The sequence below is a fragment of the Anser brachyrhynchus genome (genome assembly GCF_964034855.1).
Source record: "Anser brachyrhynchus genome assembly, chromosome: 16".
In the NCBI taxonomy this organism is placed as follows: domain Eukaryota; kingdom Metazoa; phylum Chordata; class Aves; order Anseriformes; family Anatidae; genus Anser; species Anser brachyrhynchus.
This window is the reverse complement of record NC_137734.1, coordinates 2,329,022-2,356,357: the sequence shown is the minus strand read 5'-3', so window position 1 is coordinate 2,356,357 and position 27,336 is coordinate 2,329,022. Positions and strand designations below refer to the sequence as shown.

General features: G+C 49.5%; 1 protein-coding gene across 2 annotated transcripts in view; it reads right to left on the bottom strand.

The window, feature by feature from the left end:
• Positions 1-2,039: 2,039 nt before the first annotated feature.
• MYT1 (myelin transcription factor 1) overlaps positions 2,040-27,336 on the bottom strand; it is a 67,929-nt gene continuing 42,632 nt past the window's right edge. The window contains exons 12-25 of one of the 2 annotated variants that reach the window (XM_080557997.1): positions 25,625-25,830; positions 24,623-24,892; positions 23,926-24,080; positions 22,579-22,641; positions 22,300-22,368; positions 18,387-18,449; positions 17,680-17,763; positions 13,638-13,859; positions 12,935-13,026; positions 12,013-12,116; positions 11,774-11,917; positions 6,889-10,315; positions 4,463-5,452; positions 2,040-4,076 (exon numbers count right to left, since the gene is read on the bottom strand). In XM_080557997.1, the coding sequence (XP_080414123.1) occupies positions 10,175-10,315; positions 11,774-11,917; positions 12,013-12,116; positions 12,935-13,026; positions 13,638-13,859; positions 17,680-17,763; positions 18,387-18,449; positions 22,300-22,368; positions 22,579-22,641; positions 23,926-24,080; positions 24,623-24,892; positions 25,625-25,830 (1,613 nt within the window). In that variant the 3' untranslated portion in view covers positions 2,040-4,076; positions 4,463-5,452; positions 6,889-10,174. Of the gene's footprint in view, positions 4,077-4,462; positions 5,453-6,888; positions 10,316-11,773; positions 11,918-12,012; positions 12,117-12,934; positions 13,027-13,637; positions 13,860-17,679; positions 17,764-18,386; positions 18,450-18,729; positions 20,902-22,299; positions 22,369-22,578; positions 22,642-23,925; positions 24,081-24,622; positions 24,893-25,624; positions 25,831-27,336 lie in introns of those variants that run through there. The other variant, XM_080557998.1, reaches the window with a different exon arrangement.

Below are 27,336 nucleotides of genomic sequence, written 5' to 3'. Positions count from 1 at the left end.
ATTTCCCTGCTTTACCCTGTTTCCTCCTTCCTTTTTAAAACAAATTTCTTTTATAAATACTTCTAAAACACCAGCCAGCGTGAATTAACTTTCTGAATTCCACCGTGGGGACGGTCAGTGAAAATGGGGTGGTTTTATTCATTTGAAAGAGCAAATAGTAACAATTAATTTTCGCGCCCGGCCGGGGGCCAGCAGGCTGAGCTGCTGAGCTCCGCCTGACCTGCAGCCTTGCAGTGCAGCTGGCTAAGTCAACACAGCAATTTGTGGGTGACAGGATGGCTCGCGTAAATTAAGAGCTGGAGGAGCATTAAATTATAGGGTTATATCTTCACCGTTTCCTTTTTTTTTTTTTTTTAGATTGTGCAAAATATGCCTGTTGCCTTTTCTAGTCACCTTGGCACTACACCACGGTCAGAAGCTTGTGCATATAAACACATATGCATACATGTGAATACATGCAGGTACGTGTGCATTTACACAAGTATTACTACAAAGAGACTGGCAGCAGATCACCTGAAATCCTCCTGCCCATGCAGAGGGTATACGCGTGTCTGCGTCTCCTAAAGCTTTCCTCTTGTCTCACTTATCGAAGGGCTCTGTGAGTAATTGCTGCACGAAGAGGAAGCACATCTGTCTTGATTTCCACCGTATTGCCCCGTGCATAACCACTGCCACCTGGAAAAAAAGGCCCCATAAAGACCTGGATTCATCTCACTTAGCTGAGACGTCGGAGCTGAAAGGAGGGCAGCTGCTATGAAGTCCTGCGTGGCCGAAGGCACGGAGGCAGCCAGCAGACGGAGCAGTCTCCAGGCTGCACCACCTGCTCTGGGGATGAGAAAGAGTTACCGACAGTCCCTGCAGCTGGGGACATAGAGCAGCAAGGTGCTTGAGCTCTTCTTGATATTGATGTCAGACCCCACCAGCCACAACTTTTCTCCATCTCTCTTAAAGACCACGGGGGCTGGCTGCCCAGCCAGCAGGCCTTCCCCAAATTCCCTTCCTCCAGCAATAGGAGAGCATCTTCACATTTCCGATGGGAATATATTCCTGGCCAAGGTGCACTTTATTTGATCTCCCACCAGCATTATCCTCTATCTTAAATCATTCCCCTTCCTCCCACCCTGAGTGTATTTATGAGGAGTAATCATATCCCCTCTTAACCTTTGTTTTTCTAGGCTAAACAAGCCGAGCTCTTTTAATCTCCTCTCCAAAGATAGGTTCTCCATTCTGCTAATCACCCCGCCAGTCCTTCCTGCACCTGTTCAAGGGTAAATTCATCCTTTGTTTTCCCAAAGACAGGTCCCAGAACTACCCACAATATCCCGCACAAGGTCTTACTGCACCGCCTACGCTGGTACTAATACCTGGCTGCGTCTTCTAACAAATAGTATGAAAGTTGCACGAGTCCTTTTGCACAGCAAATGGAAAATAGTTACAAATCCATAAACCCATAGCCGTAACACAATCGTACTCAAGGAGATTGCTGTTTCACTTGGAAGAGCATTGTGCTCCTTTACAATTGTGGGTCCCGGTGCTCAGCAATCAATCAGTATTTTTCTGTTTTCACTGGGTGAGCATCATTCTCGTCTTGCCTTTCACTCAGCCTTTTGCTCCAGCAAAACTCTCTTTGCAGTCACGGGCGAGGGTTTGAACTGCGAAGACGCAGAGTCAAATGATGAAAACCATTTTGCATTCATCTCTTCTCTTTTCAAAACGATTTTCCAGTTTTACTTGGGGCTTAATTAAATTTCTCTGACCCAGGCGGGGAGTTCAGCCTTTCTAGATTAGTGCTCTTTTAGGTGGCTCTGATAAGAATTTAGCATCAACAATTGAGCTAACAAGCCCCAGCGACCAGTTTGGAGCAGGGGACTAATTCTATTAACACTTTGCAGTGTCAGGGCTCCACTTTGAGCTGGAAGCCGAGAGAAGGGATGGGGAGCAAATGCAACATTTGGCAACCAAATCCCTGAGATTCAGCCTCTTTGTGGGCAGAGCTCATCTGGAAACTATTTTAGCTGACAACATCAGAATTTCACCTGTTCTTTTTTTTTTTTTTTTTCCTTCTGGCTGAAGCTCTGCACTTTCTTGGCTCGTTGTGATAACGGCCGGGAATAAGGAGCGGAACTGACTGGTGGCATTGATAAGAGAAATGAAAGGGTAATGCGATGACATGATACCGGGGTAGGGCCTCTGCGTTAGCCCTGCCCGTGTTGGACATGGACCGGAGTACAGGATGGTCAGGACAAAGGTGCTTATGCTGACAGTTGCAAATTAGCCCGTTGTAAGGGAAAATTGAGGTTAGCACTCTGCAGAAGTGTCTCTGTTACTTTTTTGGTGATGACAGAAATGTCTTGCAGGTCTGCTGTGCCGTTCTGCACTAAAGAAGCCTGGCTGGTGCACAAGCGTTTTTGCTCTCTCCTTCCCCCTCCCCTCCTGCTTCAGATACCACTGAAATCTCACTCTGTCTATGCTAAAACACAGCCTGATGTCTCTGAGCCATAGCATAATGTCTTCGCCAAGGCATCCACCTGTCCAGAGCTTCTCATCTCCAGTGCCTGGAGACCCAATTTCAGACCTGCCTGCTCCGAGCTGCCCGCAAACCTCACGCGAGCGTCTCCTTTGCGGAGAAGCCAGAACATTATTTCAGGGACGTTGTTTTGCTTTCTGCCCCAGGCGGTCATCGAGAATAATTTGAGTCAAACAGATTACCTGGTGTGTGACCTGAAAACAAGGCTACTTGGTGCTTGCTGCATTCCTCAGCCACAAAAAAAACTGCGAGTTGAAAATCAGCATCCGTCACTGCTGGTCTGCAGATGCTCCTTGTTGCTTTGGAGCACACGGGTGCCTTTCCCCATTGCTGCCATCCCTCCAGTCAACCTCTCATCCTTCCTCGAGACACTCAGGGCTCCCACCTGTTTCTGCTTTGCTCAGAGTGGCTCTGTGTGGCTCTGCTGCACTCTAAGGCTTTAGGAGATGCAGGGATGCCCGGGGCAAAGGGGTTTCTCCAAGGCTGGCGGCTGAGCCAGGAGCGTGGGCAGTGCTCCCTGCAGCTCCTCCAGGACAGAGCTGGCCAGGAGCCCTGCAGCACCCTGCCGTGCCATGTGGCAGGGACAGGGACGGGTGCCAAGTGCCGCTGGAGCCGTTCCTCCCCACGATGCTGCAGCTGGAGGCTGCCCTGGCAGGGCTGGCTGTGCCTGCACCCACGTCGCTGTGTGCGCACAGCCGTCGGTCTGCACCCCCCGCTCACAGAACACGCCTGCTTGTATTTTATTTATTTTCCGAAGGAGGCTAATGATTCAATTAAGTTATTTAGGCGATTCGGTTACCTCCGCAGTCAGTGCAGGGAGATCAGCAGCGTCTCGGTCCCTCGCCAGCCAGAGCTGGCGGGAGCATGTGTCCCCGCATCGCACCCAGCCTCCCCACGGCACTTCGCTGGGATGAAAGCTCTTCACTGTCCCCGGGTGAAACGATGACAAAATCTGCCAAGGACACACAAACAGGCACCCTCCCTCACCCCCCTCACCCGACTTTTGCCGCAGCATCGCTGCGGATTGGAGTTGTCAGCGGGGGAGCTTGCTCATCAGAAGGCTCCATCCATAATCACTCTAAAGAGGATGCTGATATCTAAGTCCTGGATGCTCCCCAATATCAGATCACAGCAGGGACCGAAATAATGCCCGTGTTCCCTCCCACAGAAACGTGAAAACCCACTGAGAAAGCACAGAGGAGGGAGCTGACGACACTCCCAGCGCCGCAGGACCAGAGGCAGCGGAGCGTCGGTGCTCAAAGGCACCAGCAACCAGCGAGTGCCGGCGAAGGTCTTCTGCCTTCATCTCTACAGCTGTTGGAAATGGCCCCGTGCAAAAAGGGCAGCATCCTCATTAAATTTCATGGAGGGTTGCCATGTGGCCAGCAGAAATTTGGGTTTTGTTGTATTTCGGTAATACATTCACCACCTCCGACGTAATGGGGTGACAGATGGGAGCTGGGCTCCGGCTTTCATGGGAAAGGCTCCTCTCGGCGGGGAGGCAGCAAGTTTCCCACCTAATCTTCTGTAACCTCCAGACTGCTAACAACTGCAAGAAGAAAGCAACGGGTAGTTATTAAATTAATGACTTCATCCCCGAGCCAGTAATAAATATTTTACAGTTTTATCTCTCCACCCTGTAGACTGCTCTAGACGGACTAGACTGTTTATTAATCTAGCTTCTGGATTTATGTTATTTAATTGCTGAACAGCCTCAGCATGGTTGGGCTGGATTATTAAATGCTGAAGCCCGAGGAGTTCTCTGGCAACGGCAAAACCTGAGGAGCTGGTTCTCGATCTTGGGCTCGATGAGCTTTGGGCCAAAACCAAATCCCCTGAGGCCAGCACCATTAAACTGGTGCAAAGTCCAGGGTAGCCCCCTTTGGGTCCAGGCTAGTTGGTCTCATGCCATTTTGGGGGGACTCTGGGACTCACTGGGAGTAGGAAGATTCAGGGAAAAGCTTTGGCACGTCGTGGCTTCGATAAGGGCGTGCTGGAGTTAGCCATGGCCAGGTCTGGCTGAGTCTGTCCCCATATGTCCCCCAATGCTGCGGGGTCAGACACCAAACCTGAGCGTGTCCAGGCTCCTCCTGGCGTGCTCTGACCCTTGGTGCCAGTCCTGGAGCTTGAGCAGTTCGCATGTCCTTGCTTTGTCTCTTCATGGCTTGTGGTTCTCCAGATCGTCACTGACATTCAAACAAAAGAGCGTTGCCGGTCTACAAATGAATACAGGCTTTAATGCTTGCTATACTTTCCAGCTGACAGGGATGAAAATGCCTTTAAATCTGATAGTACCATTTTTACAGCAGTCGGTGATGTATTTGTCCTGCAGAAAGAAGGGTGTGAAGGCATCTGGAATAACGAGAGCTATTTGTCTGACGAATGCATCATCCGCGCGCTTTCCTACAGCCCCAGTCCCACGAGCCCTGCAGTACAAAGCGGAAGGTTGTTTCAGGATATATCTCCTCATCCAAGCGTAGGAGAAGTGAGTGCATTGCCAAGTGCAGGCCAGAGCCCTTCAGCCAGCCCCACTGGGCTCAGTGCTGGTCGGGGGGGGCTGTGGTGACCCCAGCACCCTCAGCACCATCTTCTTGGGGCCCAAGGAGGTGAATTCCCTGCCAAAAAGCATAGTTGTCTTCTCTCCCTGGTGGAGAACCTGATGGAGGAGCAGGCCACTCCATCCTGACCACACCAGTCTTTTCGGACCCTTGATGTGACTGTAGCTGGCCTTTCTGGGGGCCACCGTGCACGATCACCCCTTGTCCGCTGAGGGTTTTTGGTGGGGTGGGCAGGATGCAGGTGGTGCCAGGACCACCACAGCTTGCCGAGGGGCTTGGGTGTTACAGGGCAGCCTGGTGGCAAGGAGGCAGATGGAAAGGAGGCCATGCATCACGTGGGAGCCTTGAGACATCACCCAGAGGAGCTCTAGGGGAAGAAAATCAGAAAAAATGCACAAGGCTGGGAAAGAAACCCCTTTCTGCTCCCCCCAAAAGCCCTTGCCGGAGCCTGTGGCTCTCCAGGAGAGGCTGGGTCAACGTGGAAGGTACCGCTTAAACAGAAGAACGGAGGGAAGGGTCATTAGCAGCTTTTAACAATTAACAGTGGCATCAGCGAGGCCAAATGACGCTCTCGTTGGTCAATGATTTATCGACGTGTTTAGAAACGACCGTATGCTGACAAGGAGCTTTTCCCTTCATCCTTGAAGCAAAGCCCCGCTCTCCTCTGCTGTGCAGCTCTCACCCTCTGCTTGTCGGAGGAGGCTTAAGAGCTCTCCTAAGCACACCTATAAACGCACAGTGTACCATCTTAAACCAATTCAATTCCCTTCCCTGCGATAAAGGACGCCAGTTCGGAGAAGATAACATCTCACAGTGATGGCTCCCAAAGCTGCAATTTAACACAAATCCAACCGCTCCATTATGCAGCACGGCCAATTCGTTAGGAGAGGACACGCGAGCGTGCCTATTAGCTCGATCATCATCATCAAATATTGGCACGATGAACCGCTTCGTGGTGCAAAGCCCATCAACACCCCCTCAAAACAATGACGTGCCCTTCAGAAAAAAAGCCATGCCAGCCAGTTTAGGCGTGCCATCACACGAGTCTGCCCCCTTTTCCCATTTAAGATGTGCAGCTCGTTGCGGAGGGGGCAGGACCCCACGAGCTCCACGAGGTCTCCAGCAAAGCCTCAAGGAGACCTTGCCCTGAGGGAGGTGAGCCTCACGTCTTTGAGATGCGAATTTTTTGGTTTTGTGTTTGGAGTGGCTTTCACACCCCAAAATTTGGCAGCCTCATTTATATATATATATATTTTTTTTTTTTTCTGGAGAGCTGCTGGTGACGCTGGTCGCACGGCGGGGACGATGCTGGGCTGCGTGGGGCCAAGTATGCGGAGCTCTGGTCCCAGGACACCTTTGTGTCTCGGGCGTGGAGCCCCAGAAGCATCCACGTCCAGCTCCTGGGGCTTGGTGTCCAGCAGTCCTCGCTCCCAAGGGTGTTTTTGCTCAGACGTTTGGGGCTACAAGGCTCTAATTGCCCCCTGCCTTGCACTTTGCAATTAGCCCACGCCCTGCGAAGGGAGGGAGCAGAGCTGGCAGCAGAACTGGCAGCCGGGTGCCTGCCCTGCCAGCCCCGAACCCACAGGCATGAAGCAAGAGCCACCAGCACAGCCCCAGGAGGATCCAACCCCGTGAACCTGTCCCAGACTCTGCCGCTCGCCCAGTCTGCAGCTCGCAGACAGCCGACAGGGAGAAAAAAGCTTCCGGTGAACACTACGGCCGTGCATCTTTGAGGAAAGGCTTTAAGGAATCTTGTTTCTATCCCAAAACCTTGCTCCAACTTTCTCTGGCTCCAGTCCTTACCCGTCTGCCTCCATTTCACTCTGCCTTTCACGCCCGTGCTGCTGCAGCGCTGCCACAACCTCCGGCACGACCCAGCGCCGCTCGTGCCCCTGCGCGGGGACAGCCAGGAGGCTCAGCTCACTTAATAAGAGAAATGAATTTCTCGATGACAGACCTGCCTGAAATTCCCCATTTGCCCCAACTCGCTCAGCTCCAAGCGGCCTTAATGTGATTTACCTTATTTCACCTCGGAAGCTGCGACTCCAGCAGAGCTAAAGTGAATTTCGGCCACTTCAGAAATGCCTCCTCCAACGAAGGGCACGGTGATGGATTCCCTTCATTGCCCCAGCTTCAAAAACAAGACTCTTTCTCTGGCGAAGCAGCTCCGCTCCTTGACGAGGACAGCCTGGGAGCCAGGCAAATAAAAGCGAGGAAATCCTGTCGAGAAGAACAACCGCCTCCCGGCATTTTAAGCTAAAGCTCGAGGATCAATTTTGTGATTTTTCAGTAAATCCAGAGGGCGAAAGCATCCATCCTGCGCCCCGTCCTCCCCTGGCACCTCCTTTGCTCACACAGGGCTGCTGAGTGCTGGGGGGGGGGCAGGATGCGACCCCTGCTCGGGGACACGGCGGGGACATTGGCAGAAGCTCGAAGAAAGACCATAGGAACTAAAGTCACAAACAGAACTGGGTTTTATTACGAAATAACCCTGCCAGTACATAAGGAAGTTCTGTCTGCAAAATACATTTCCTGAGGAAAGTAGATCACAGTATTCATTTTCACAGAATAACATGTAGCCTGCTATAACTTTCAATGTGACTCTTTATTATTTAAATATTAACAGTATTCCTTCACATAAACAAGTACTCAGTCATCACATAACCGACACACAAACGACAAAATAAATATACAACAAGAGCACAGTTCATTTTTTTTTCAACTTAAATATTAAATAAATAATAAATACAGAATTTTCATTTCCTGTTATCAGTGCCTGAAACAATATGAATGAAAAAGAAAAGAAAAACTGAAAAAGTCTCTCTTCCCCCGGTGCCCCTGCCCCCACAAAAAAACAAACCAAAAAATTATCAAAATGTCTCAGTTATAAAATATCTTTAAAAAAATTCCCATCGTTAAAAGAATAAATAACAAAATATATAAAAAATAACTTGGTTGCATCAAAATTACAAGTAGGAGTTGTAGATAGGGATTTTTCTTTTTTTTTTTTTGGAATATCACTTTTTATGGTCAAAAGTTTTAATTTTAAACTTTTTTTTTTGCTTCTTTTATCTTCTTTTCTATGGTGCGGTGTCCAGTTTAAAGTAAGTATAAAATTAATAAATAAAAAAGTTAAATAAATAGAAAAAGTTAACATAAGGTGTTGTAAATATAAATTACATACATCTTGCCAAAATTAAATAATTTACAGGATAATTAAACTAACTACTTTTTTTTTTTTTCCTCTCTTTCTTCCAGGAAGTGCAATTTCTCTACTTTTAAATACTAACTGAATTGCAGTCACAATCAATTTGGACTCTATTTACATGTTAAGAACATTGTGTTTTTAACACCTCAAATTATTATTATTATTTTTTTCCCCTTTCTTTTGTATTTTTGCACTTGGAATGGGTTCTAAAATAAGTGAACTCACGGAGTCTGAGCCCGCGGAGGCCTCGGCGTGGCCGTGCACCCGCTGAGCTCCCCAGGGGGACCAGCCCGGGCCGAGCTCCCCGCTGGCTTCTCCAAATCACAGATTCCGCCCCAAATAACTGCGGGATTGGGCTCGAAACGCCGCCACGGCCTCGCCTTTAGCATCGGTCACCAAAATCATCCCCACCTCCGCTCTGCCCCAACGCCACCAGGAGCAGTGCGGGGGGCGAACGCCCCCCGTGCTGGGACCCCGGAGGGGTTTCGCCCCTTCCGCTTCCAAGGCGTTTACACCAGGGCGGCGGCGAGCCCTGGGTGGGAGATCCTTTTCTTTTTCTAAGAAAAGGAGCTCCCACCTCTCCTTTGCTTGGAAAGGTGCCGAAATGGCCCCCGAGCCCCACCACGCTCAGCTGGAGGCTGGAGCATCGCGGCGACATTCACGGAGCTGCACGTACCGAGCTGCTTACAAAATGCTTCTTTGGAACAACACCCAATACCTGAATGCTTTTTTTTTTTTAATTTTTCTCTCTTTTTTTTTTTTTTTTTCTCCAGAACGGCGCTTGTGCTGTGATTTTGCACAAGGTGTAGAACACCAAACCAAGAAAAACCCATTGCCCTGTGGATATCTGCAAGAAATAAATTGCTGATTCACGTTAAGTAAGCACTTTGCTGGCCATCAATTAACATTTCTATTTTTGTTGCTTTTTTCTTTGTTTGTTTGTTTTTTGTTCATCGCAATCTCAAACGTTCTCTGGCATTGATGTATGATCTCTGGACTGGCAGTACTGCGCCACTGTAAGGATGATCACAATAATGAAAAGAACCAGAACTGTCATCAAACAGACTTCCAAAAAATCATATACACCGGACCATGACACATTAAGAATTCTTCTGTATGAAATATCTGGTATTGGCCTATTCATAATAGCTATTCTCATATTTAAGACAGACAAAGGAATACTGTAGTTGCAAACTCCAAAAGCTTCCCTGAGAACCTTTTTTCCATTGCGCTTTCCACTGGAGATCCAGAACTGCTCTTCAGATTTCTTTCAGAAAATAAAAATAAGCTACTTTATAATACTTAAGAGTTCCCATGCCCAGTGGATATCTGAACTCCTGGGGTTGGGAGGCCCAGCACAGGTTCAGATTTACAGGTAGCTTGCAGCTCCAGCACTTATAGCAACATATAACATAATTCATGGGTGAGTAGGTGATCTGGACATACGACCACAGACAACATGAGGGTTTGAGCCAGTCATACGCTAGTCTTGGATCAGACAAAACCCTGTTCTTGTAACGTTTTAACCCTTGGATCAACTCTGTGAAAGCATGGCAGCTTATGAAAGACGCCTGCTCTTCACCAGCTGCCGAGCCCCACAGCCTACTGGAGAATTTAACCTTCCATCCTGGTCTACCTCGTGGTCCAGGGAGAAAAATCCCACTTTTCCTAAGAAGGTCCAAAGTTAAGTAAACGAGAACATTGAGTTCGATCAGTTCCACGTCTCAGAAATGGCCTCTTGGTTACGTTTTGGTCCTTTGTGTGTGTGTTTTTTTTTTTTTTTTCATTCATTAAACAAGTTTTACAACTTGTAAACCTGAATACTTGGAGGGAAAGTTCCGTCTTACAGTCTGTTTGCTTGCCTGTCTCCATCCCACGGCACTAAACCTGGATGCCCTTGACGGCTTGCTTGATGCTCTCCAGCAGGTCCTTGTTCTCCGGGTTCTGGTAGCACTCCTGGTTGGTGTACATATCGGTCAGCGTGTTCACGTACGCATCGAAGTTCTGCTCGCTAATGGGCTCCTGCAGCCAAAAAAGCCAAATAAAAGTGTTAGCAGTAGAGCAGGAAAGGATTGAAATCTTTCTTTGCAATTAATCATACCAACAGCCAACGGTCTCGACATCAGAGGCTCTTTGTGCGTGGTGCTGTGCGTACGGGAAAGTCATTGTGCAAGCCCTGATCCTACAAAGTCTTCACTGGTTGCTCATTTTTTCATGCATTGGCCATGAGGAACAATTAACAGCACCAGGTTAAGTGTGTGCAGGCAGTTTGACAGGCTTGAGGCTGAATCAAGCCATGGAAATGAAAGGTTGGGGGACGAGAGGAGGCAGGCACTGCTCAGCATCCCAGGGGGAATCAAAGGCAAAGTTAGGACAGGAGCAGGTCACCCTGGGCTCGTGCCTGCCCACGCCAGCATGCCGCTGCTGCTGGACAGCTTTGGCTTTTGAGGGGCATCGTGGAAACCTTGCAAACACCTATCTCAGGGTTAACAGGGAAAAACGTAACAAGGAGGAGGAAGAAAAAGAGCAGGAATAAAATAAGCATACAAGTCTCCTGGGCCTTATTTAATTGGAGTTGCCTGAAACCTTGAAAATATATTTGCTGAACAGTTTATTTGACCTTTATGAGTCAAATAGTTTACAAAAAAAGCACTCAGTGAGCAGTTTTCTGCCAGTTAGGCAGCTGGGTGAATACTGTCCAAAACTGCTCTGCTGGAGGATGGCATGTCTCCAACCAGCCTGAATTTAAATACAGCCCCCAATGAAAAGGATTCCCAAAAAATGATGGCAGAAAAAAAAATAAATCAAAAGCTCATTCCTCTGATCATCGTGATGGTCGTTATGGCTTGCAAGAGGACAGCTTCCCCACCAGCACGCAGCCCCCCCTGCACACACCTGTTTTTGACAACAGTAATTACATTCCTGGGAATAGAGGGAAGGTAATTAATAGCCTTTTGTGGTTTTACTATTTTAATGCAGCCTTTTCATTTTGCAGTAACTCTATGGTAACATGCTGTGGGCTGTTAGACCTTGTTAAATTAAACAAAATACACTCTCTTTAAGAATGCTATTCTTTGGCTGCCAGCTATTCAAAACTGAATTGAAACTACCTGCATTATAATGGGAGCTGTAAGATCTCTCTGACGTTGAAATCCAATCCCTCCTGATCTCTGCTTGTGCTGTCTTAGCCTAAAAGGCGCTGGGTGCCCTTGATAAAGTTTCCTATTTTGTGATAATGCTCCCAGATGTAATGAGACAGAACAATAGATACAAAAGGAGATCAGCAGAAAATGACAACAAAAGGGAGATATAATGCAGGCTTCAGAGATAAGGCAAAAGCACTGATCTTATAAAGGACGGGTAGGTGTACATAGAGAAATTCTCCCCCTCTTTAATGGTCCATAAGCCTTATCTGAGCCAGATCTCGTTCTGCTCCCTCGATCACCCCGCTTAGGGCCGGGCGCCGACAAAGTTTCTTACCATGTGCGGAAGGCGGATATTGGCAAGACTTTGGATTAGAGCCTGGCTCAACCCTGAGAGCTCCAGGAACAGGGCTTCGTTTTGCTCCTCTATGATTTTGTTTTCCTCCTCAATGTTCTTCAGGTTCTTCTCCATGGTGGAGATCTGCAGAGCAAGGAGCAGGCAGGGTTAGCAGCCCTCCCTCGAGGGCACCCACCACCACCTGCCAGGAGCTCCTCTGCACATCCACGCTCACAAACCTGCGACTGCAGCTTCACCATGGCAGCTTCCATCTCCGAGTTGGACTCGTTCAGCTCGCTGATCTCCTTGTTCAGCTGCTTGATCTCTTCATCGTTCTCCAGAACTGCAGGAGGGAAAGCGGCAGGCGTTCAGCCCCTTCGCGTGGGCAGGCATCCCACCTCCCAACGTCCTCCCCTTTGCTTTCATGTCCTCAGCACGGGATGCACATCTCGCTTGCTCTATTTTTTTATTTATTTTTTAAGCGAGGCTTTCAGCAGCGCGGTTCAATAGTGCTTTACAGGTCAATATGTAAATGCAAAAGCAAAGTAGAGCGTAGCTGTTGGAGCCCAGCGCATCTGCATGCCCTGCAAGGTTGGCTGCCCTGACAACTCAGTTCGCTCTGTCTGGTCCTAAGTCAGGAAGATGTAATTTGAAAAATGAACGCGTGTCTTAATTAGAAATTACGAGGCTAGTAAAATAAGGAAACCTTTCTAGAAGAAATTAATCTTCCAAACTGTATAAGAATTCAAGTAAAACATCCAAACCTTGCCCAATACCAAAACCCTTCACCGGAAATAGTGATAGTGCCATCACTAACAAAACTCCAGATCCAGAAATAGCTGTGAGATTAGAAGTCTTGAATAGGTGAAAATAGCAAAATGACTGAAAGGGACTTGTGAAAATGCCAGAAAATACTTGAAAAAACATCTCGATTTCAGCACTACTTCACTATGGGATCTTCTTTGCCATTTCACCTGTGTCAATCAGGGAGCAGCATCAGTGCCACACCACACCCAGCACTGAGGCAACCCCAAAAGGGGTGTTCGTAGCACAGGATTTGCTAGTAAAACTGAGGCTTTCGGGTTTCAGTCAGCAAAGAACAAGGCATATAGGTTCAGTACCTGACACACCTGCCAGAAAAAAATGAGTGAAAATCCTTACCATCGCTGGTCTTGAACTTTGTGTTGAGAATTTCATCCCCTGAGAGTTTTCCTTTCTTCCCAGCAAAAGTAGCTCGTGGGCACCCTGACAAACTGAAAAGCAAGTAAAAATGGGTTTCATAAACTCTCCGTATTTATAGGTGCTATGTTCCCAACAAGAGTGCGTACCATTTGGTGGAGCTCATGCTGTGAGACAGCCCTTCTAAAAGCTTTTTATGGTGCAGAGGAAATTGCTTTATGAATAATGCCACTAAGGTCCTCATTTATAAAGCAAGAGCAATTTTCTCTGAGCAAAGATTTTTAAAAAAACGTGTTGTTTCCTAAAAGAGAGGGCATGACAGGCAAGGAAGGTGAAACTAGTCTGGATGGATTGGGCATCAAGCCCCCCTTTTGGTTGCCAAATTCCTGAGCTGGCGTGCTAAATGACATTCTATCACTGCTTTTCATGACTTTGGTCAATTCACACCTCGCCATTGAAAAGTTACAAGAACAAAGCATTTCCAAACATTTTTATCCCGTGCAGATAACACAACCCTTGAAGCAACCTGGCAGAGGCCAGCATCAGAGGCAGCAGTTACGGAGCCTTTCCGCAAGAGCTGAACGATGCTCGGGCAGCGTTCACAGGCAGGCAGGTTGGTCCCCAAACCGTCACACTGTCACGGCACTGCTGCCACCTTCGGGGTGACCTCAAGTCCATCCTTTACCTCCTGTGAGTGAGGAAGCTCCCGTTGGCATGGCCGGAGCCGTCGCAGCCAGGGGTAGGGCAGGTCGGGCCTTCGTTTTTTAACGATTTCCAGGAAAACGAGGAGCCGTTGAGGGATCCTTCCTTCTGCCTGCGGGCTGCGAGGGGGCACCCCGACGCGCTCCGGTGCGAGGCGTATTTGCCACTGATGTGTCCAAGCCCAACGCAGCCAGGAACCGGACACCTGGGCACAGGGAAAAAAAAAATACAGCACAGGAATGAAGAGGGATGGAAAGGAAATAGGGATGAGCAGGAAAGGGGAAGTGTGGGAAGTGAGTGTTCATGCCTGGGGACTTCATCTTGATTTTATTTGGTCGGTGCTTTAATGATGGAGAAGATCACACCGCTCTGCATCAGCTGGGATATCTCTTCCCATGGGTTTTAAGAATCTGGGGGACTCACTGGGCTCTACATGCTATTTCCATGGCTAGAGATGGCAACGAAACCAGGCTGAGACCTTCTGTCACTGCAAGGGCTCATCCCTGAGCTGAGCAGGGGATGGAGGGCAGCAGAGCAGGACAGTGCCAGAGGGAACCTTCCCCCCAGCCCGCTCGTGCTGCAGGGTAGAAGCTGCATGGCACGGGAGGAGAGGTGCTTTCTAAGTCCAAAACCAGGGGACAGGGACACAAACATGTAGTTACTTCTACCGAATATGTAATGGAAACCCCACTTCAGGGAAAATAAGCTCTGTTTTTACAGCAATGGATATGGGAGGCAGATGGCTGTCCCCCCAAAAAGACCCAAAGCCAGCCAGCAGACCACATCAGCGCCACACTTGCAGCAAAACAGCTGAACAGCAGCTGCCGGGGAGTCCCAACCCATCATACAGAAGGTCAAAAACCCTGCTGGGTGGGCGCCTCGGGTGCCAGGTGGCTACCTGGGTCCTGACTTTGGGTCCTGTCACCCCCCCAAGGAGGACACGCTCGCACCAAACACCTTTGGAAGCAGGAATTGCTGTCCGTCCCAGCACAAACCCTCCGTCCCCGTGCCTCCAGCACTGATTAGGGCCGGTTAAAGCGTGCTGGAGGTGCGGTGGCAGTGCTGACATGGCCAGTGTTAATTAGCAAAAAGTGCTGTGGAAGGAGCCACTGTCCCCCTGCTCGCCAGCCCAACGGCACACCAACTACACGCAGCCGCTCAGCACAGCCCTGAGTGTCCATTAAGGTTTCTGCTGCGCCTTGCACTTGCTTAAAGATGCTAGTCAATTATAAATACAGTTAAAAGTTTATTACTTGAGGGAGGTTGCCCTATAAAAGGGAAGGAAAAAAAAAAAAAAAAGTAGGCAAGAAATGGTGAAAATAACCTCTTGTCCTCAGTTGGAAAGCAATTAGGGGCTTCAGGTTTCCCCAGCAAAATAACCACTGAGCTGCTCCTGAAAATCGCAGCAGTTTCGCCACAGAAATGATTCCCCTTATTGTTTATGTTTCGTACAAAAGGGAGCTGACAGCAGAAGGGGGAGCCGCACACCCATTATTTTCCCAAGATAATTTGAAAAATGCTGATCTCAATTTTAATCAGCTGCAAATGCAGCACAATTCACTTATAATATCCCTGCCAGCAGGATCCTCAGTAAATTCATAACATCATTGCTTTTATATGATCACGAGCAAATTACTGAATCCTCAGGAGGAAAAGGAGAGGAAAAAAAAGAGAGAGAGAGAGAGAGAGAGAGAGAAACAAACCCCGGCATTTAGCATGCAGCTGTTATGGCCCAACCGTTACATATTTTACACTGTTAATTTAACTTTCATTACACTTCCATTTTTTAAAAAATAAACCAGAGCCTTATTGTGCAAAACAGCTGGCTTGGATATTTTATTTTATTATTATTATTTAACGGAAGTAACGGCAGTGCTCGATCAATTAGGCAGCCACGGATGCTTCCGCTTTATGCCAGGGCTGGGCTGAAGGTTGAGGTGATCTGTTCTACCACATCTGTAGCAAATTGCTTGAAGGCTGAGCAGCAAAACAACAGGGACTAAATGACATTCTCCTTGGTGGCGATGCGCAAAACTCGGCCGGGTTCCAAGAGGCACTCGGTGCAGGCAGAGGAAAGGATTTGGAGGCAAAGCTCCTTAACGCATCCCCGTGGGGATGTGCACCGGGTGCACCTTGTGCCGGAGACAAAACTCCAGCTTCCAAGGACTGGAGGAAGCCAGCAGTGAAGAGACCATTGCACCGTGCTGTTTTGCACATGTCAAGGAGATGATGCTCATCCTGGGAATATTGGAGGACCGGGGGTTGCTGCTTGTATTGCAACACATCAGGGGATGCTTTCACGCCCCCCCTGCGCCCCACAATCCTGCTGCAAACAGGGGAGCAGAGCCACAGCCAGGTCTCAGAGGCCAGTTTGGTGATGGACAGCATCAGTTCTCTGCGATCCAGAAAATCCCATCCCTACTGATGCTCCAGCACGTTACTTTTCCCCATTAGCTTCCAGCATTTGTACCCCTGGGGTACGGGACAGCCCCAGCCACCAGGAAGGAGTTTCGATTCTGCAGAAGCTGCCCCGACAGCTCCTCCCGCATCCCTGTGCAAGCGCCAGCTGCACCATAACAAACCAGCCCTACAGGAGCCCCGTTTCCCTTTGCCCTGGGAAGAGAGCTCCTGCCAAGAAGCTGTGCTGGGGAAGCCGCTGGGTGCATCCAGCAGTGCAAAAGCCCAGCAGCCCTGCGACCACACTTGCTGCTTTTCCTGTCCTTAGCCATGACACCAGTTAATGGAGCAGCATTGCAATGCCACCAGCAATTTAGGATATTTGAGTCCAAAAGGGTTTTGTTGTTGTTGTTGTTGTTTTTCCTGCAGATTATTGAGCAGTTTGCTTAATTTTTAATAAACTCTGCTAACTCCTGCTAATTAGGCACACAGTTCATTTAACTCAGAGGCTTTCCTTCCTGGAGACAGAGGAGTGAGAACAGAGCAGATGGCTCAAATATCATCTGCTTCGTACAGCTCCTTTCCCCGGCTCGTGCGCCCCGGCTCCCCGCAGCCCTGGCAGAGCGCAGGGGCCAGCAGCAGCCAGCTCAGCCTCTGCTCCTGGCCCTCCGAAATTCGGCGAGGGTGAGAGCTGCCCTGGCAAGGGAAGGGCTAAAATAGGGAGAAAAATGGGGAGAGTTTGCTGAGCCAAAGGGGTTTGGCCAGAAGTGCCAGCACTCCTGGCTGCCCCAGCAGCATCCAGAAACTCACTAAAAGGTTTGCTCTGGCCTCCCATGCTTCTTTTCACCCCGCTCCTCCTGCACCCACTGGGTTACTGGGTAGGTTCTGGCAAGGCTGGGGATGTGCTGGGTTAACCAAAAATAGGATCCTGGAGTTGGGGCTGGCCCCATCCTGCCATAAAGGTTTTGACATCCTGGAGCTGTGCAAGGGGTCGCGGTGCAGCCCCTGGGCACGCAGCCTGTGGTGCTGCGGTGTGCCGAGAGCCAGGACGAGAGGGTTTGAAGTAGGATTTCAAATCCCTGTTCCCAGGAGGAATATTCCCCTGGGTGGTTCTGAAAAATTCAGCCCATGGCAGCAGAGAAAGGCTTTTTCAGTTCGCTCTGAACACTCAGCAGTGGCGAAGACCCTACAAAACACATCTTATTCACTGCTACCAGGTCCTGACCCAACATGGTGCTGGGAAGCTAAGCGAGCCCACCAGCACCCCTCACCTGCCCATTTCCACCCTGGAAACCCCCAACATTTCACCTGGCTGCGTGTTTTTACCCTCATTCCCAACACCAGCGATTTCCTCAGGAATTATATAAAGCACAGGAAGGAGAGGAACCATCGGTGCCCTGCCAACCTACCTTTCACATCTGCAAACAACAATGAGATAAATAAACAAAACACCCTTACCCCCCTACCTCCCAATTTTCCCATCCAATTTCAGAATTGCAGCAACATTTCTGGCATCAGGGAAAAAATCAGGGGAATAATGTGGAAAAGCTTTGACAGTGCCGGAGCCAGGCCCCAGGCAGGCGATGCTCTGAGCGGTGGGGATGCAGGGTGGTTTTATCCAGACTTACTTCATCAGCTCCGGGTCTTCTTTATCATCCTTTGTCGGGGTTATCTTGATCCCGCTTTTCTTGGCACGAGGGCAGCCTGACAGACTGTGTTTGAAAAGAGAAGAAAGGCCTGTCTGAGAGGCAGGGCCCCGCGCACGCAATTCCCCCGCTCCAGTCAGCTTCCCCCTGCACTTCGCACACTGTTTTGATCTCTCTCGATTTGCAGCTTCACATCACCAGAAGTCAGAAGGAAAAAAAATATATCTATATATTTGAGGGAGATGGACAGTAATTAACGGTGTCTAGATAAGAAGGTATCTGCTAGCAGCCTGCGATGTTTAATGGAATTGTTGAAACAGAAGGCTCAGATCTCCACTATTAATGCTCTAAAGTGATAATAGAAGTCATAAATAGGTAGCATTATTAACAGGAACATTGCATCAGCTAAAATCTGACCCTTTGTCTTTTATTCTATTGAAGGGAGCTTCTAATCAGATGCTGGAAACATCAAAAAAAAGAAAAAAAATAGTCAGATTAAAGAGATGAAAATAGGCTTCAGTTGTCAGTAACATTAATGTTTTATTCAGAACTTTACAACTCTGCCCATTGCAGGGAAAAAAAAAATAAGAAAGAAAGAAAATAAAAAAAAAGAAAAAAAGGAAAAAAAAGAAGAGAAAAAAAAAAACAGTAAGAGACTAAGGATAAAATAATTTAAGGGAAGATCTTACCTTCTATGCGATGCATAATTTCCTGTTATGTGACCAGAGCCGTCACAGCCAGGAGTAGGGCACCTGCAGAAGAAAGGGAGGCTCCCATTAGCCAGGGGACACGCACAGGGCTGGAGGATTTGCACCGCTCGTGCCAGAGAAATCTGGGCAGCACCGAAGCAGGATTTTCTCCCGGCCCCTTCTCCCTCCACGGGAACAACGTCGGGTCCATGGCATCCATCGCGCTGAAACCGCCATGCCCGGTGTGGGCACTGGGGGGGTGGTTGGTGGGAAGGGACGGGGACACTGGGAGGGACACGGGTCCTGGCCTCATCCCCGCCTTCTTGTTGAGTCATAGAACCACAGAATCATAGAATCTCCCGAGCTGGAAGGGACCCATAAGGACCATCTAGTCCAACTCTTGGCACCGCACAGGTCTGCCCAAAGTTTAGACCCTGTGACTGAGTGCACAGTCAATCGCTTTTGAAATTCAGACAGGCTTGGTGCAGTGACTGCGTCCCTGGGGAGCCTGTCCCAGTGTGCGACCACCCCCTCGGTGAAGAACCTCTTCCTGATGTCCAGCCTAAACTTCCCCCGCCTCAGCTTAACACCATTCCCGCAGGTCCTGTCACTGGTGATTACAGTGAATAGGTCACCCGCCTGTCCACTCGCCCTCGCGAGGAAGTTGTAGGCCGCGATGAGGCCCCCCCCTCAGCCTCCTCTTCTCCAGGCTGAACAGGCCCAGTGCCCTCAGCCGCCCCTCATACGTCTTCCCCTCTAGGCCCTTCACCATCTTTGTCGCCCTCCTCTGGACACTCTCCAACAGTTTAATGTCCTTCTTGTACTGTGGTGCCCGGAATGATGGGGACAGCTTAGGTGATGGTAACAAAAGAGGCGAGTAAAACACTCCAGAACTGTGCCCGTCCTCTTGGGGAAGATGCAAGGAGACACTGGTACCCTCCTGGACCATTGGGCTGGATGTGAGTGCAGCCAAGAAACCAGAAAAATGTTTTCAGCCATGGACAACTCGGCTGTTGAGGTTTCTCCTCCCGGGCCACCTCGGCTGATGCCAAGAGGAAGCCCATCGGGAGGTTTTAACTCAGGTCTGGGTGACAATGGGGGGGCTAAGCTCACTGGGGGCAGACCCAAAAACAGACTCCAAAACCGACCAATGCCTCTGATGGAGAATAACGAAGAAGGAACGAGGAAAAAGGTGAGCTTAACCTTTGGCCTCCTCCCTCTGTTACACCACGGGTAAGGACAGGAGTCCCGCAGGGGACCTCAGGTGGGGTCACCAGCACCCTCAGGTGCCCCCTCCCCACCTCTGCCTGTTGCAGAGGGCTCTTTGAAGACCCCATCCACAATCGCGGGTCTGAAGGTAAGCAGCCAGCACTCAGGCACGTGAATGAGAGCCGAGCCTGGCAGAACACGCCTGTGATCACACAGAGCTGCACAAAGGCTGCGAGCGGCAGCACAGATAACGGTGCGAGTCGAGCACGGCGTCAGTAAGGCGGCCGAAGCGAGGGAGGTGAGGGGCTCTGAAGTGCCGCCAGCACAAAGATCCGCTCCGAACGCCGCAGGTGAGCCACAAAAGTTGTCATGGGGACCAGCAAGAGAGGTGAGGAGTCCTCACCAAGGACACGCGTGCCGGCCTGCCAATGAGCCAGCGCTGCTCCAGTCAAGTGAATGGGGCTGAGGGGGGTCCTTGGGGGGGTGCTGAGCTGCTCCCTGTCTGCAAAGGGCCCCTGCTCTCGGGGGGATGGTTTTGTGCCCCCAGTTTCTCTATCCCCATTTAGTTTGGTTTTAAAATCAGAAAATATCCCACTCTCTCGACCGCCGTTTGGTTTGGTTTTTAAAATCAGAAAGTATCAAAACGCTCCTCTTTGTCTCAGCTCTGAGGGTTTGGGGTTTAAAGGTCACTGAGAGTCTCTGCTGAAGGAAAATATTGGCTGTGTGGAGAGCAGGGACCTGTTCTGGTCCCAGAAAGTTGACATGGGGATGGTGTAAGGGCACAGCTCCGCCTGCAGACCCAGCAAAGCACCGGGTCCAGTGCAGAAGGGACAGGGCCAGCAGGACCTGGTGAGGGCACAAATCCTCCAACTCAAACATTAGAGGCTTAGGAGATGACTACATGTTCATGACATTTCCCTATTAGAGCCTGGTAGGGTAGGAAGCAAAACTATTTCTTTGTTGTTCTAGCTGCAGGGTGGGATGAAATTATGAAAACACCAACACCCAACTCCTCTTGCCTTTCAGGACTGTTAAAGAGGTGAAAGAAGTGATTTGATTTTTATTTTTAATTATCTGGAGACAAATCATTCCGACAGAGACCTTTTATTGCATGTTCCAGCCTGGAGCTATTTTTTTATATCAGGGATATTAACCCCCTGAAATAGAATTTATAATGGAAATGCTGACACGGCCTTATCTGAAGTTGTGAAAGAGCTGTGGCTGCGGGATCTGTGACATCTCCGAATCCTCCTCCTTCCTCCGCTCCCTGCCTCCGTCCTCACCAGGATATACAAACAGGACAACACTTGGAAAATAACATTGAAAGGCTTTGTTTGGGCCAGGAGTTACCTGTTTTATGTAGTATTTTGATAAAAAAGCACTAATTTCAGATGCCCGAGGGGCACGGGGCAGTGCATCATTCTGGACGCTGAATGATGACTCTGGTCCATTTTTCACCACGTCCATACTGGGCATGGGCGCTGTTCCTGAGAGCTTTTAATATCTTACCACTAATTGCCTGATCGCCAGGCTGTTCTTTAAGGCTGTTGGAGAAACACCAGTTCAGCAAAGCTCTCTTAAGAGCTTCTTCCAAAATGCATATCATCTATAATGCACGATTAAGTGTGCTTACACTAATCAGGAGAGTCCTTGCCATCCACTGGCACATTCTATTAATGTCACCTAATCCAGCTACTTTTTCCACCTCTCTGGTGCAGAACGGGAGGTTAACGAATGGTTTCCTGGCACCAGCACCTGCAGCAGTCCCAGACCCTCACTGTAAGGGGATGCACTGGGTGGGGAAGGGCTCAGGTCCCCCCATGGTCTCCGCTGATTTTAAATACAATTTCTAATGAATCTTTCTATAGGGGATGCAAACTGAGGAGCAGTTGGGAAACTCCCCTGTGAAGCAGCAGCTCCTCCTGAAAACGAGGAGTACTGGGAAGAGAGGAGCAAAGCTGAAAACGGGATTTGGAGGAACACATTTGAATGGAAATACCGTGGCTAGATTCCTCCCTTTGGGATCAGAATTGGGCACGCAGACATCCAGGTGCCCACGAGCCCTTTGCCCCCAGTTAGCAGATGCACACTCGGATCTGCCCCTTCGCAGCTGCTCAGGATCCGACCTTGCCCAGCACCATTTGCTCAGCCCTGCCATCATTGCCCCACCAATCAGACACCCAAATCTCTGTCACTTTATCCCCAACAGCCCCTTATATTTAGCAATAAAATCAGCACACCGGCTTCTCCAAAAGAAATGTCTTCTTTTTTGCAATGTCCTGGCAGTATTTTCCCAGCTGTGCCTCTACCCAGTCCTAAAGGGTGTGCCTTTATCCTGGCTTTGGATTCTTTGAGAGCCGCACAAAAATGATGAATTAGAAGGGAACAAATTAAAAAGAAATCAGCTTATTTCTAAGGTGTCCAAAGGAAACCTGCCAGGGGTCTGAGTTATTTCTGAACAGTTCCGTGATCCCCCTCTCCCCAAAATATGTCTTCCCTCATTTTGTTGCCATCCCAAAATGACAGCGAGAGGCTGGGGTCCAACAGAGCACCTCGCAGGCGGACTCTTAACGGCTTTTGGAAGGAGAAGGGAAGGGATAAAAAAAGCAAAAGCAGAGCACAAAGTGGGGGGCAGGGAGGGAAAAGACAGAAAAAAGGGGGAAAAAAGAAAAAAAAAGGAGATCCAAGTTGAGCGCAAACATACTTGAGGTCAGCAGAGTGGGCAGCCATGAGGTTTCTGAGGCTCTTGTCAGCAAGAGGACAACCAGAAAGGCTGAAAGAGAAGAGATGGAATATCTGGATAAGCAAAAAAAAAAAAAAAAAGGAAAAAAAAGGAAAAAGAAAAAGGGCTGGGGCGTGGGGAGGGAGAGGGGCAACAGAAGGTGGGGAGGAAACAGAACCAAATTCGTCCACACGGTGAAAAAATATACTAAAAAATAAAGTTGTATTTAGAGTCTGAGCCATGGAAAAGAGGCGAACCCACCTGCGGTGAGAGGCATAGTTTCCCGTGATGTGTCCGCTGCCGTCACAGCCTGGGGTAGGGCAACTGGGCAACAACAACACCACAAGTGTAAGTGCTGGAAGGGAATGAATTCACCCGAAAACGCACGCACACAGTCAGTAAAACCCTCCTCGGGTTCTGTCCCTGCCATCGGCCCTGCTCGCGGGCAAATACCCCGGCTCTTCCCCTTCCACCTTCTTTTCGCGCCTCTTTTATTTCCAAAAGATCACAAGGACCCTCCACAATTTTGAAAAAAAAAACGTGGCAAACGTGAAGAAAGCGATGTGTTGCCGTGTGCCAGCAGGGGGGCTGCGGGCAGGCGGAGGTGAGCAGCACCTCCACACCTCCATCGGTGCCGGGAGATGGCCCAAGGTCTGCACCCAGACACGGAGCTTCGAACAGACGTAGCCAGCTCCTGGATTAACTGCAGCTAATTTCTTACAGCCCTGGGGCCGGGAAGGAGAGAGGATGCTAAATGGGGAGAGGTGGCTGCAGGCTGGCTGTGGCACCGGTTATTTATTCCGGGGCTGTTTGCATTGAGGAAATTTGTCTATCTTCATAATACAACTAAAGGGTTCCACCTCAAAAACTGCTATTCACATCACTGCTGGGTTTTGAAAAAGCCCTGATTGCTTTGCACAGGGCAGTTGGTGTGTGCTTTGCTCATTTAGGAAGCTGCTGCTGCTGCTCTGCCCCCCCCCAGAGACCTCTTCCCCGCCTGTCCACATGGCTCCCTCAGGTTCCTGCCGGCGCAGCCGATTAAAAAGCAGCTTGTATAGGGTCAGCAAAAAGAGGCTCGCCACACTTCCCTCTTTAGCATACGGGAAGGTCAGACGTGCGGGAAAAAGATCCGCAGGGTGGTCTGGGAGGGGAGACCTCAGCACCACCACCTCCAAACGGATCCCGAGGGGCATCGGGGCAGAGGCAGGTCCAGGCTGCAGCGCCTGGGTCCAGCTCTAAACCTTAACCTTTGGGGGGGTCAGCATGGATAGAACAGATCTGGGTCTATTTTGCTCCCCGTCCAACACAGTGAATACACAGACGAGAGCTTAGTTAAGACCCCTCTGCAATGCAAAATGCAGCATGGCAGCAGTTCTGCCGCAGCCAGGGCTCACATTTGGTGGCCTTGCAGCTTCACGGTGATGGAGCTCCTTGCTCTGCATTAAGCAGAAGTCCTGCCTTCTCAATGAGACACCTTGAAGCTCAAAACCTCCATGAGAAGGTACATTTTAAAAGGTATTTCCTACAATTTTTGTCTGCTGCCAGCCTGGCTGCCCTCAGCACATGTTTTATATGCATCGGAGAAAGAGGCAAGAAGGCAGGACTCACGTGAGCAGCTCTTTCTTGATGTCCTTGGAGAGGAATTTAAGCTTGAAGTTGGTTAAAGTAACTTCCCCTGGGTATTTTCGTTCTTCAAAGTTTTCCTCCGACACTTCTTGCTCATCAGCTTCCGAGGAGGCAAACGAGTGGGCTGCTGGCTCTGACTGCAAGAGAACAGCCGGGAGAAGGGGATGCAGTGGTTGTAATGGTGCCAGGAGAAGTGGATGTAGTGGTTCATCCCAGCTCAGAGCTCCTGCAGCTTTGGCAACACTGCTGAGCCCTGTAAGCACCTCGGTCCCCAAACCAAGCAGTCTGCAATTTCCCCTTTTTGCAGGAGAAATGTAGGGACCCGTGCTAACGGCACATAGAAATCATATCTTGGGGAACATCACCAGGAGCATTTCTTGTGCAAATGAAGGAAGGATTTACAGCAAAGCAAGCACAGCAGACCCAGAACAGAGCACACAGCGGGCTTTTCCTTTGGAAGAGCTCCTCAATGGAGCCAAGAGCACACGTTCACCCCAGGACAGCTCTGCCTCCTGCCCCACAGTCTGCAGTTGATGTCTGGTAACACCAACAAAAGCAGTAATACTTCTCTCCTAGGCCCAGAGAGCTAACTAGGAGTGCTGGGGATAAACAGGAGAACTGTGCAAGAAAATATGGCCTTCAAGCCACCGTGAGGTGTTACCTGAGGTCCAGAGCTCACCTCTTCTGGCTCCTCTTCCCGCTGGCGGTTTGGTTTGGTGTAGTCGATGGGCCCATCCCATTCATCCTGGCGGGAGGTCTGGCTGGACTGGGGGGAGGTCATGGTGCTGCTAGTGGCACTGGTGCTGTTTTGGCGCTGGGACACGTCTGGGGACTTCACGCTGGGACTGCTGCTGCAGCTGCTGCTGCTGGGAAAGGTGCTCTCCCGCTTGCGGTGCTTGTTCATACTCAAGTCCAGAGTCCCATTTTCATCCACCTCAATGTCCATGGACTGAAAAGGGGGAAATAAGCCCAACGTCAGCATCTGCCAGAAATTCCCTAAGGGGATCTTCTCCCCGTTTGTCATGGGGGAGGTTAGGGAACAGGTTATTCGTGTCCTGTCCTCTCTGCAGTCAGTCATCACAGAGCCACCGATCAGTTTGGGCTGGCAGGGCCCTTAAAGCCCACACAGCTCCTGCCCCTGCCATGGGCATGACCCGAGAAGGTTCTAAAGGTTTTCAGAAACGTGCGGTGCAAATGCACCCCTCCACTAAAAGCAGCATGGCATCTTGCATCGATTGCCTGAACACAGACACCCAGTGCCATTTAAGATGTCTTGAGGCATCCAAGACATCTGCCCAAAGCTGGGAGTGTGGCACAGGACCTCTGGAAAACCCACGCTCCTCTGAAAAGCAGCTGGAGGTCAGCCTGGATGCAACTGGGAAACCTCGAATGGCACCAGACACTGAGCAGCAAGCAACTGGAACCGGCCCTGGGCATCTCCCTGGGAGAGTCTCACCTCCAATGGGTAAATCTGAACTACAATGCAGCTCCAGAACACACAAAAAGCCAAGATTACGTCCTCTAAATGCTACATCGCCCAAAGCACGTCGGGAGGGAGAGGGCGGCAAGCGATAAGCCTGCCATTTCTGTCTATTTAAAGCTCAAAACGAAAGGGAAGGATTAAAAAAAAAAAAAAAAAAAAGGTCTTTTTGCCTTCCAACACTTGCAGCTGGAAGCTCACCTTGCCGGGGGCCTCCTGCTGCTTGGTGCTGAGGTTCTCGGGCATTTCCCAGCAGCGGGTGGAGAGGTTGAGGATGGCGGTGGCGGCCATGTGCGCGGCCTCGGCGTCGTGGGAGTAGTCGAAGCCTGTGGAGGAAGATGAAGTGCTCTTCACGTAACTGCTGGAGGGGCTGTGGCTGGGGGAGGAGGCCTTTGGAAAAGGTTTGGCTGGAACAAAAAGAGAAGGAACAACACAAGGCTAAGGTATGACTGGCACGGGCAAGTCAGCCCGATGCAGCGCATCGGCAGCGCCAGCCCGCTGCTATTTCCAGCCCTGGATTGCCAGGGAGGTGCAATAGGAGCAATGCTGGCTGCTGCTGGGATCTTGTGCGATGGTTTCTTGGTGGGAAAAGTCAATTCATTAGCTGGCTCTGCCGTCAAGCCTCCCAGAACCCACTTTTCTTCATTAAAGCTAACCCTCGGTGGAAGGTGCCGAAGGAGAAAGCCCAGAGGAGCTTCCCGGCTCTTTTATTTTTTTTTCTCTCTCTGTTCCTAACTTAGCCACGGAGCTGACTTGCAGGGAGATTTCTTGCAGCACGTTTGAACACTTACAAGTTAAAAAATTACATTTGTAGCAAACCCACGGCCATGAAATATGAGCTTCTGAGGATGACACTGGTGAAATATGGATTTTCCGACAGCTGACATATAATTTAAATACGTCTGAGTAACCAGATTTATTGCACAGCCACACATGGTCACTACTCCGCACTGGTACTGTATATCACAGCACATAGCAGTGCAATCCTGGAGGTGCTATGCTCTCTTCACACCCTATGAAATCAAAGTCAGGAGCTCCCAAGGTTAACCCACAATTAAACTGGCCCCAGTTTAAAAACTGGACCCACTTAGGAGGGCTCTGAAGTCAGCAGTTTCAGTGGGTGCAGACGGGATCATCTGATTTTGAACCACCACAGGATCGTGTTCGGAATCAATTAGCAAAATTTTCCCATTCTCATTTCATTTCCCTCTTCACGTTTTGAGGGAAAACTCAGGAGTCTCGCCCAGGGAAGACCCGTGAGGTTTGTCCTGCTGGTGACGGAGCAGCAGGACAACCTGGGCGGCTGTGGCCGCAGAGCAGAGCGACTTCACGATTGCCATCACAAACTGGAAATATAAGGCACTATAAAATGCTAATGTTCCCGAGGACTGCTTTCTTCCAGGCTGTGTGCGTATATAATGCACGTTGACATTAATGGGAGGGATGCACACACATGCAGGGGAGTATAAATCCCTCTGGATGAAGATCTCTTTAAAATAAGTTCTCAGTGAAAGGAACAGATTTCCCTGCTATGATTGGCAATCATATTCATCTTGTCGCTTTGATTAACTCATTGGAAGCTTGCCCAAATGGTTATTCTTGTGTATGGCTGCTTATTTTTGAGTCCGGTTTAATCCACATCTTCGCTGCGGAGTGCGGGTGTTTGCCAGCCCAACCTGACAACATCCAGGATCGTGAGATGCCAATTTCAATTTCACACCGTAGACTCAGCGATGCTTTTCCATTTCATAAGTATTTCTACCACTAATAGACTCGCAATCAGCAAATTAGTAAAATAAGTGATGAGAAAAAATAGAAAGGATTATCCTAGCAGGTTTGCTGGAATTATTTTTGTCAGTACAATTACCCTGAAAATTCTTTGCTAATATTGCAAATAACACAATCTATTCAGC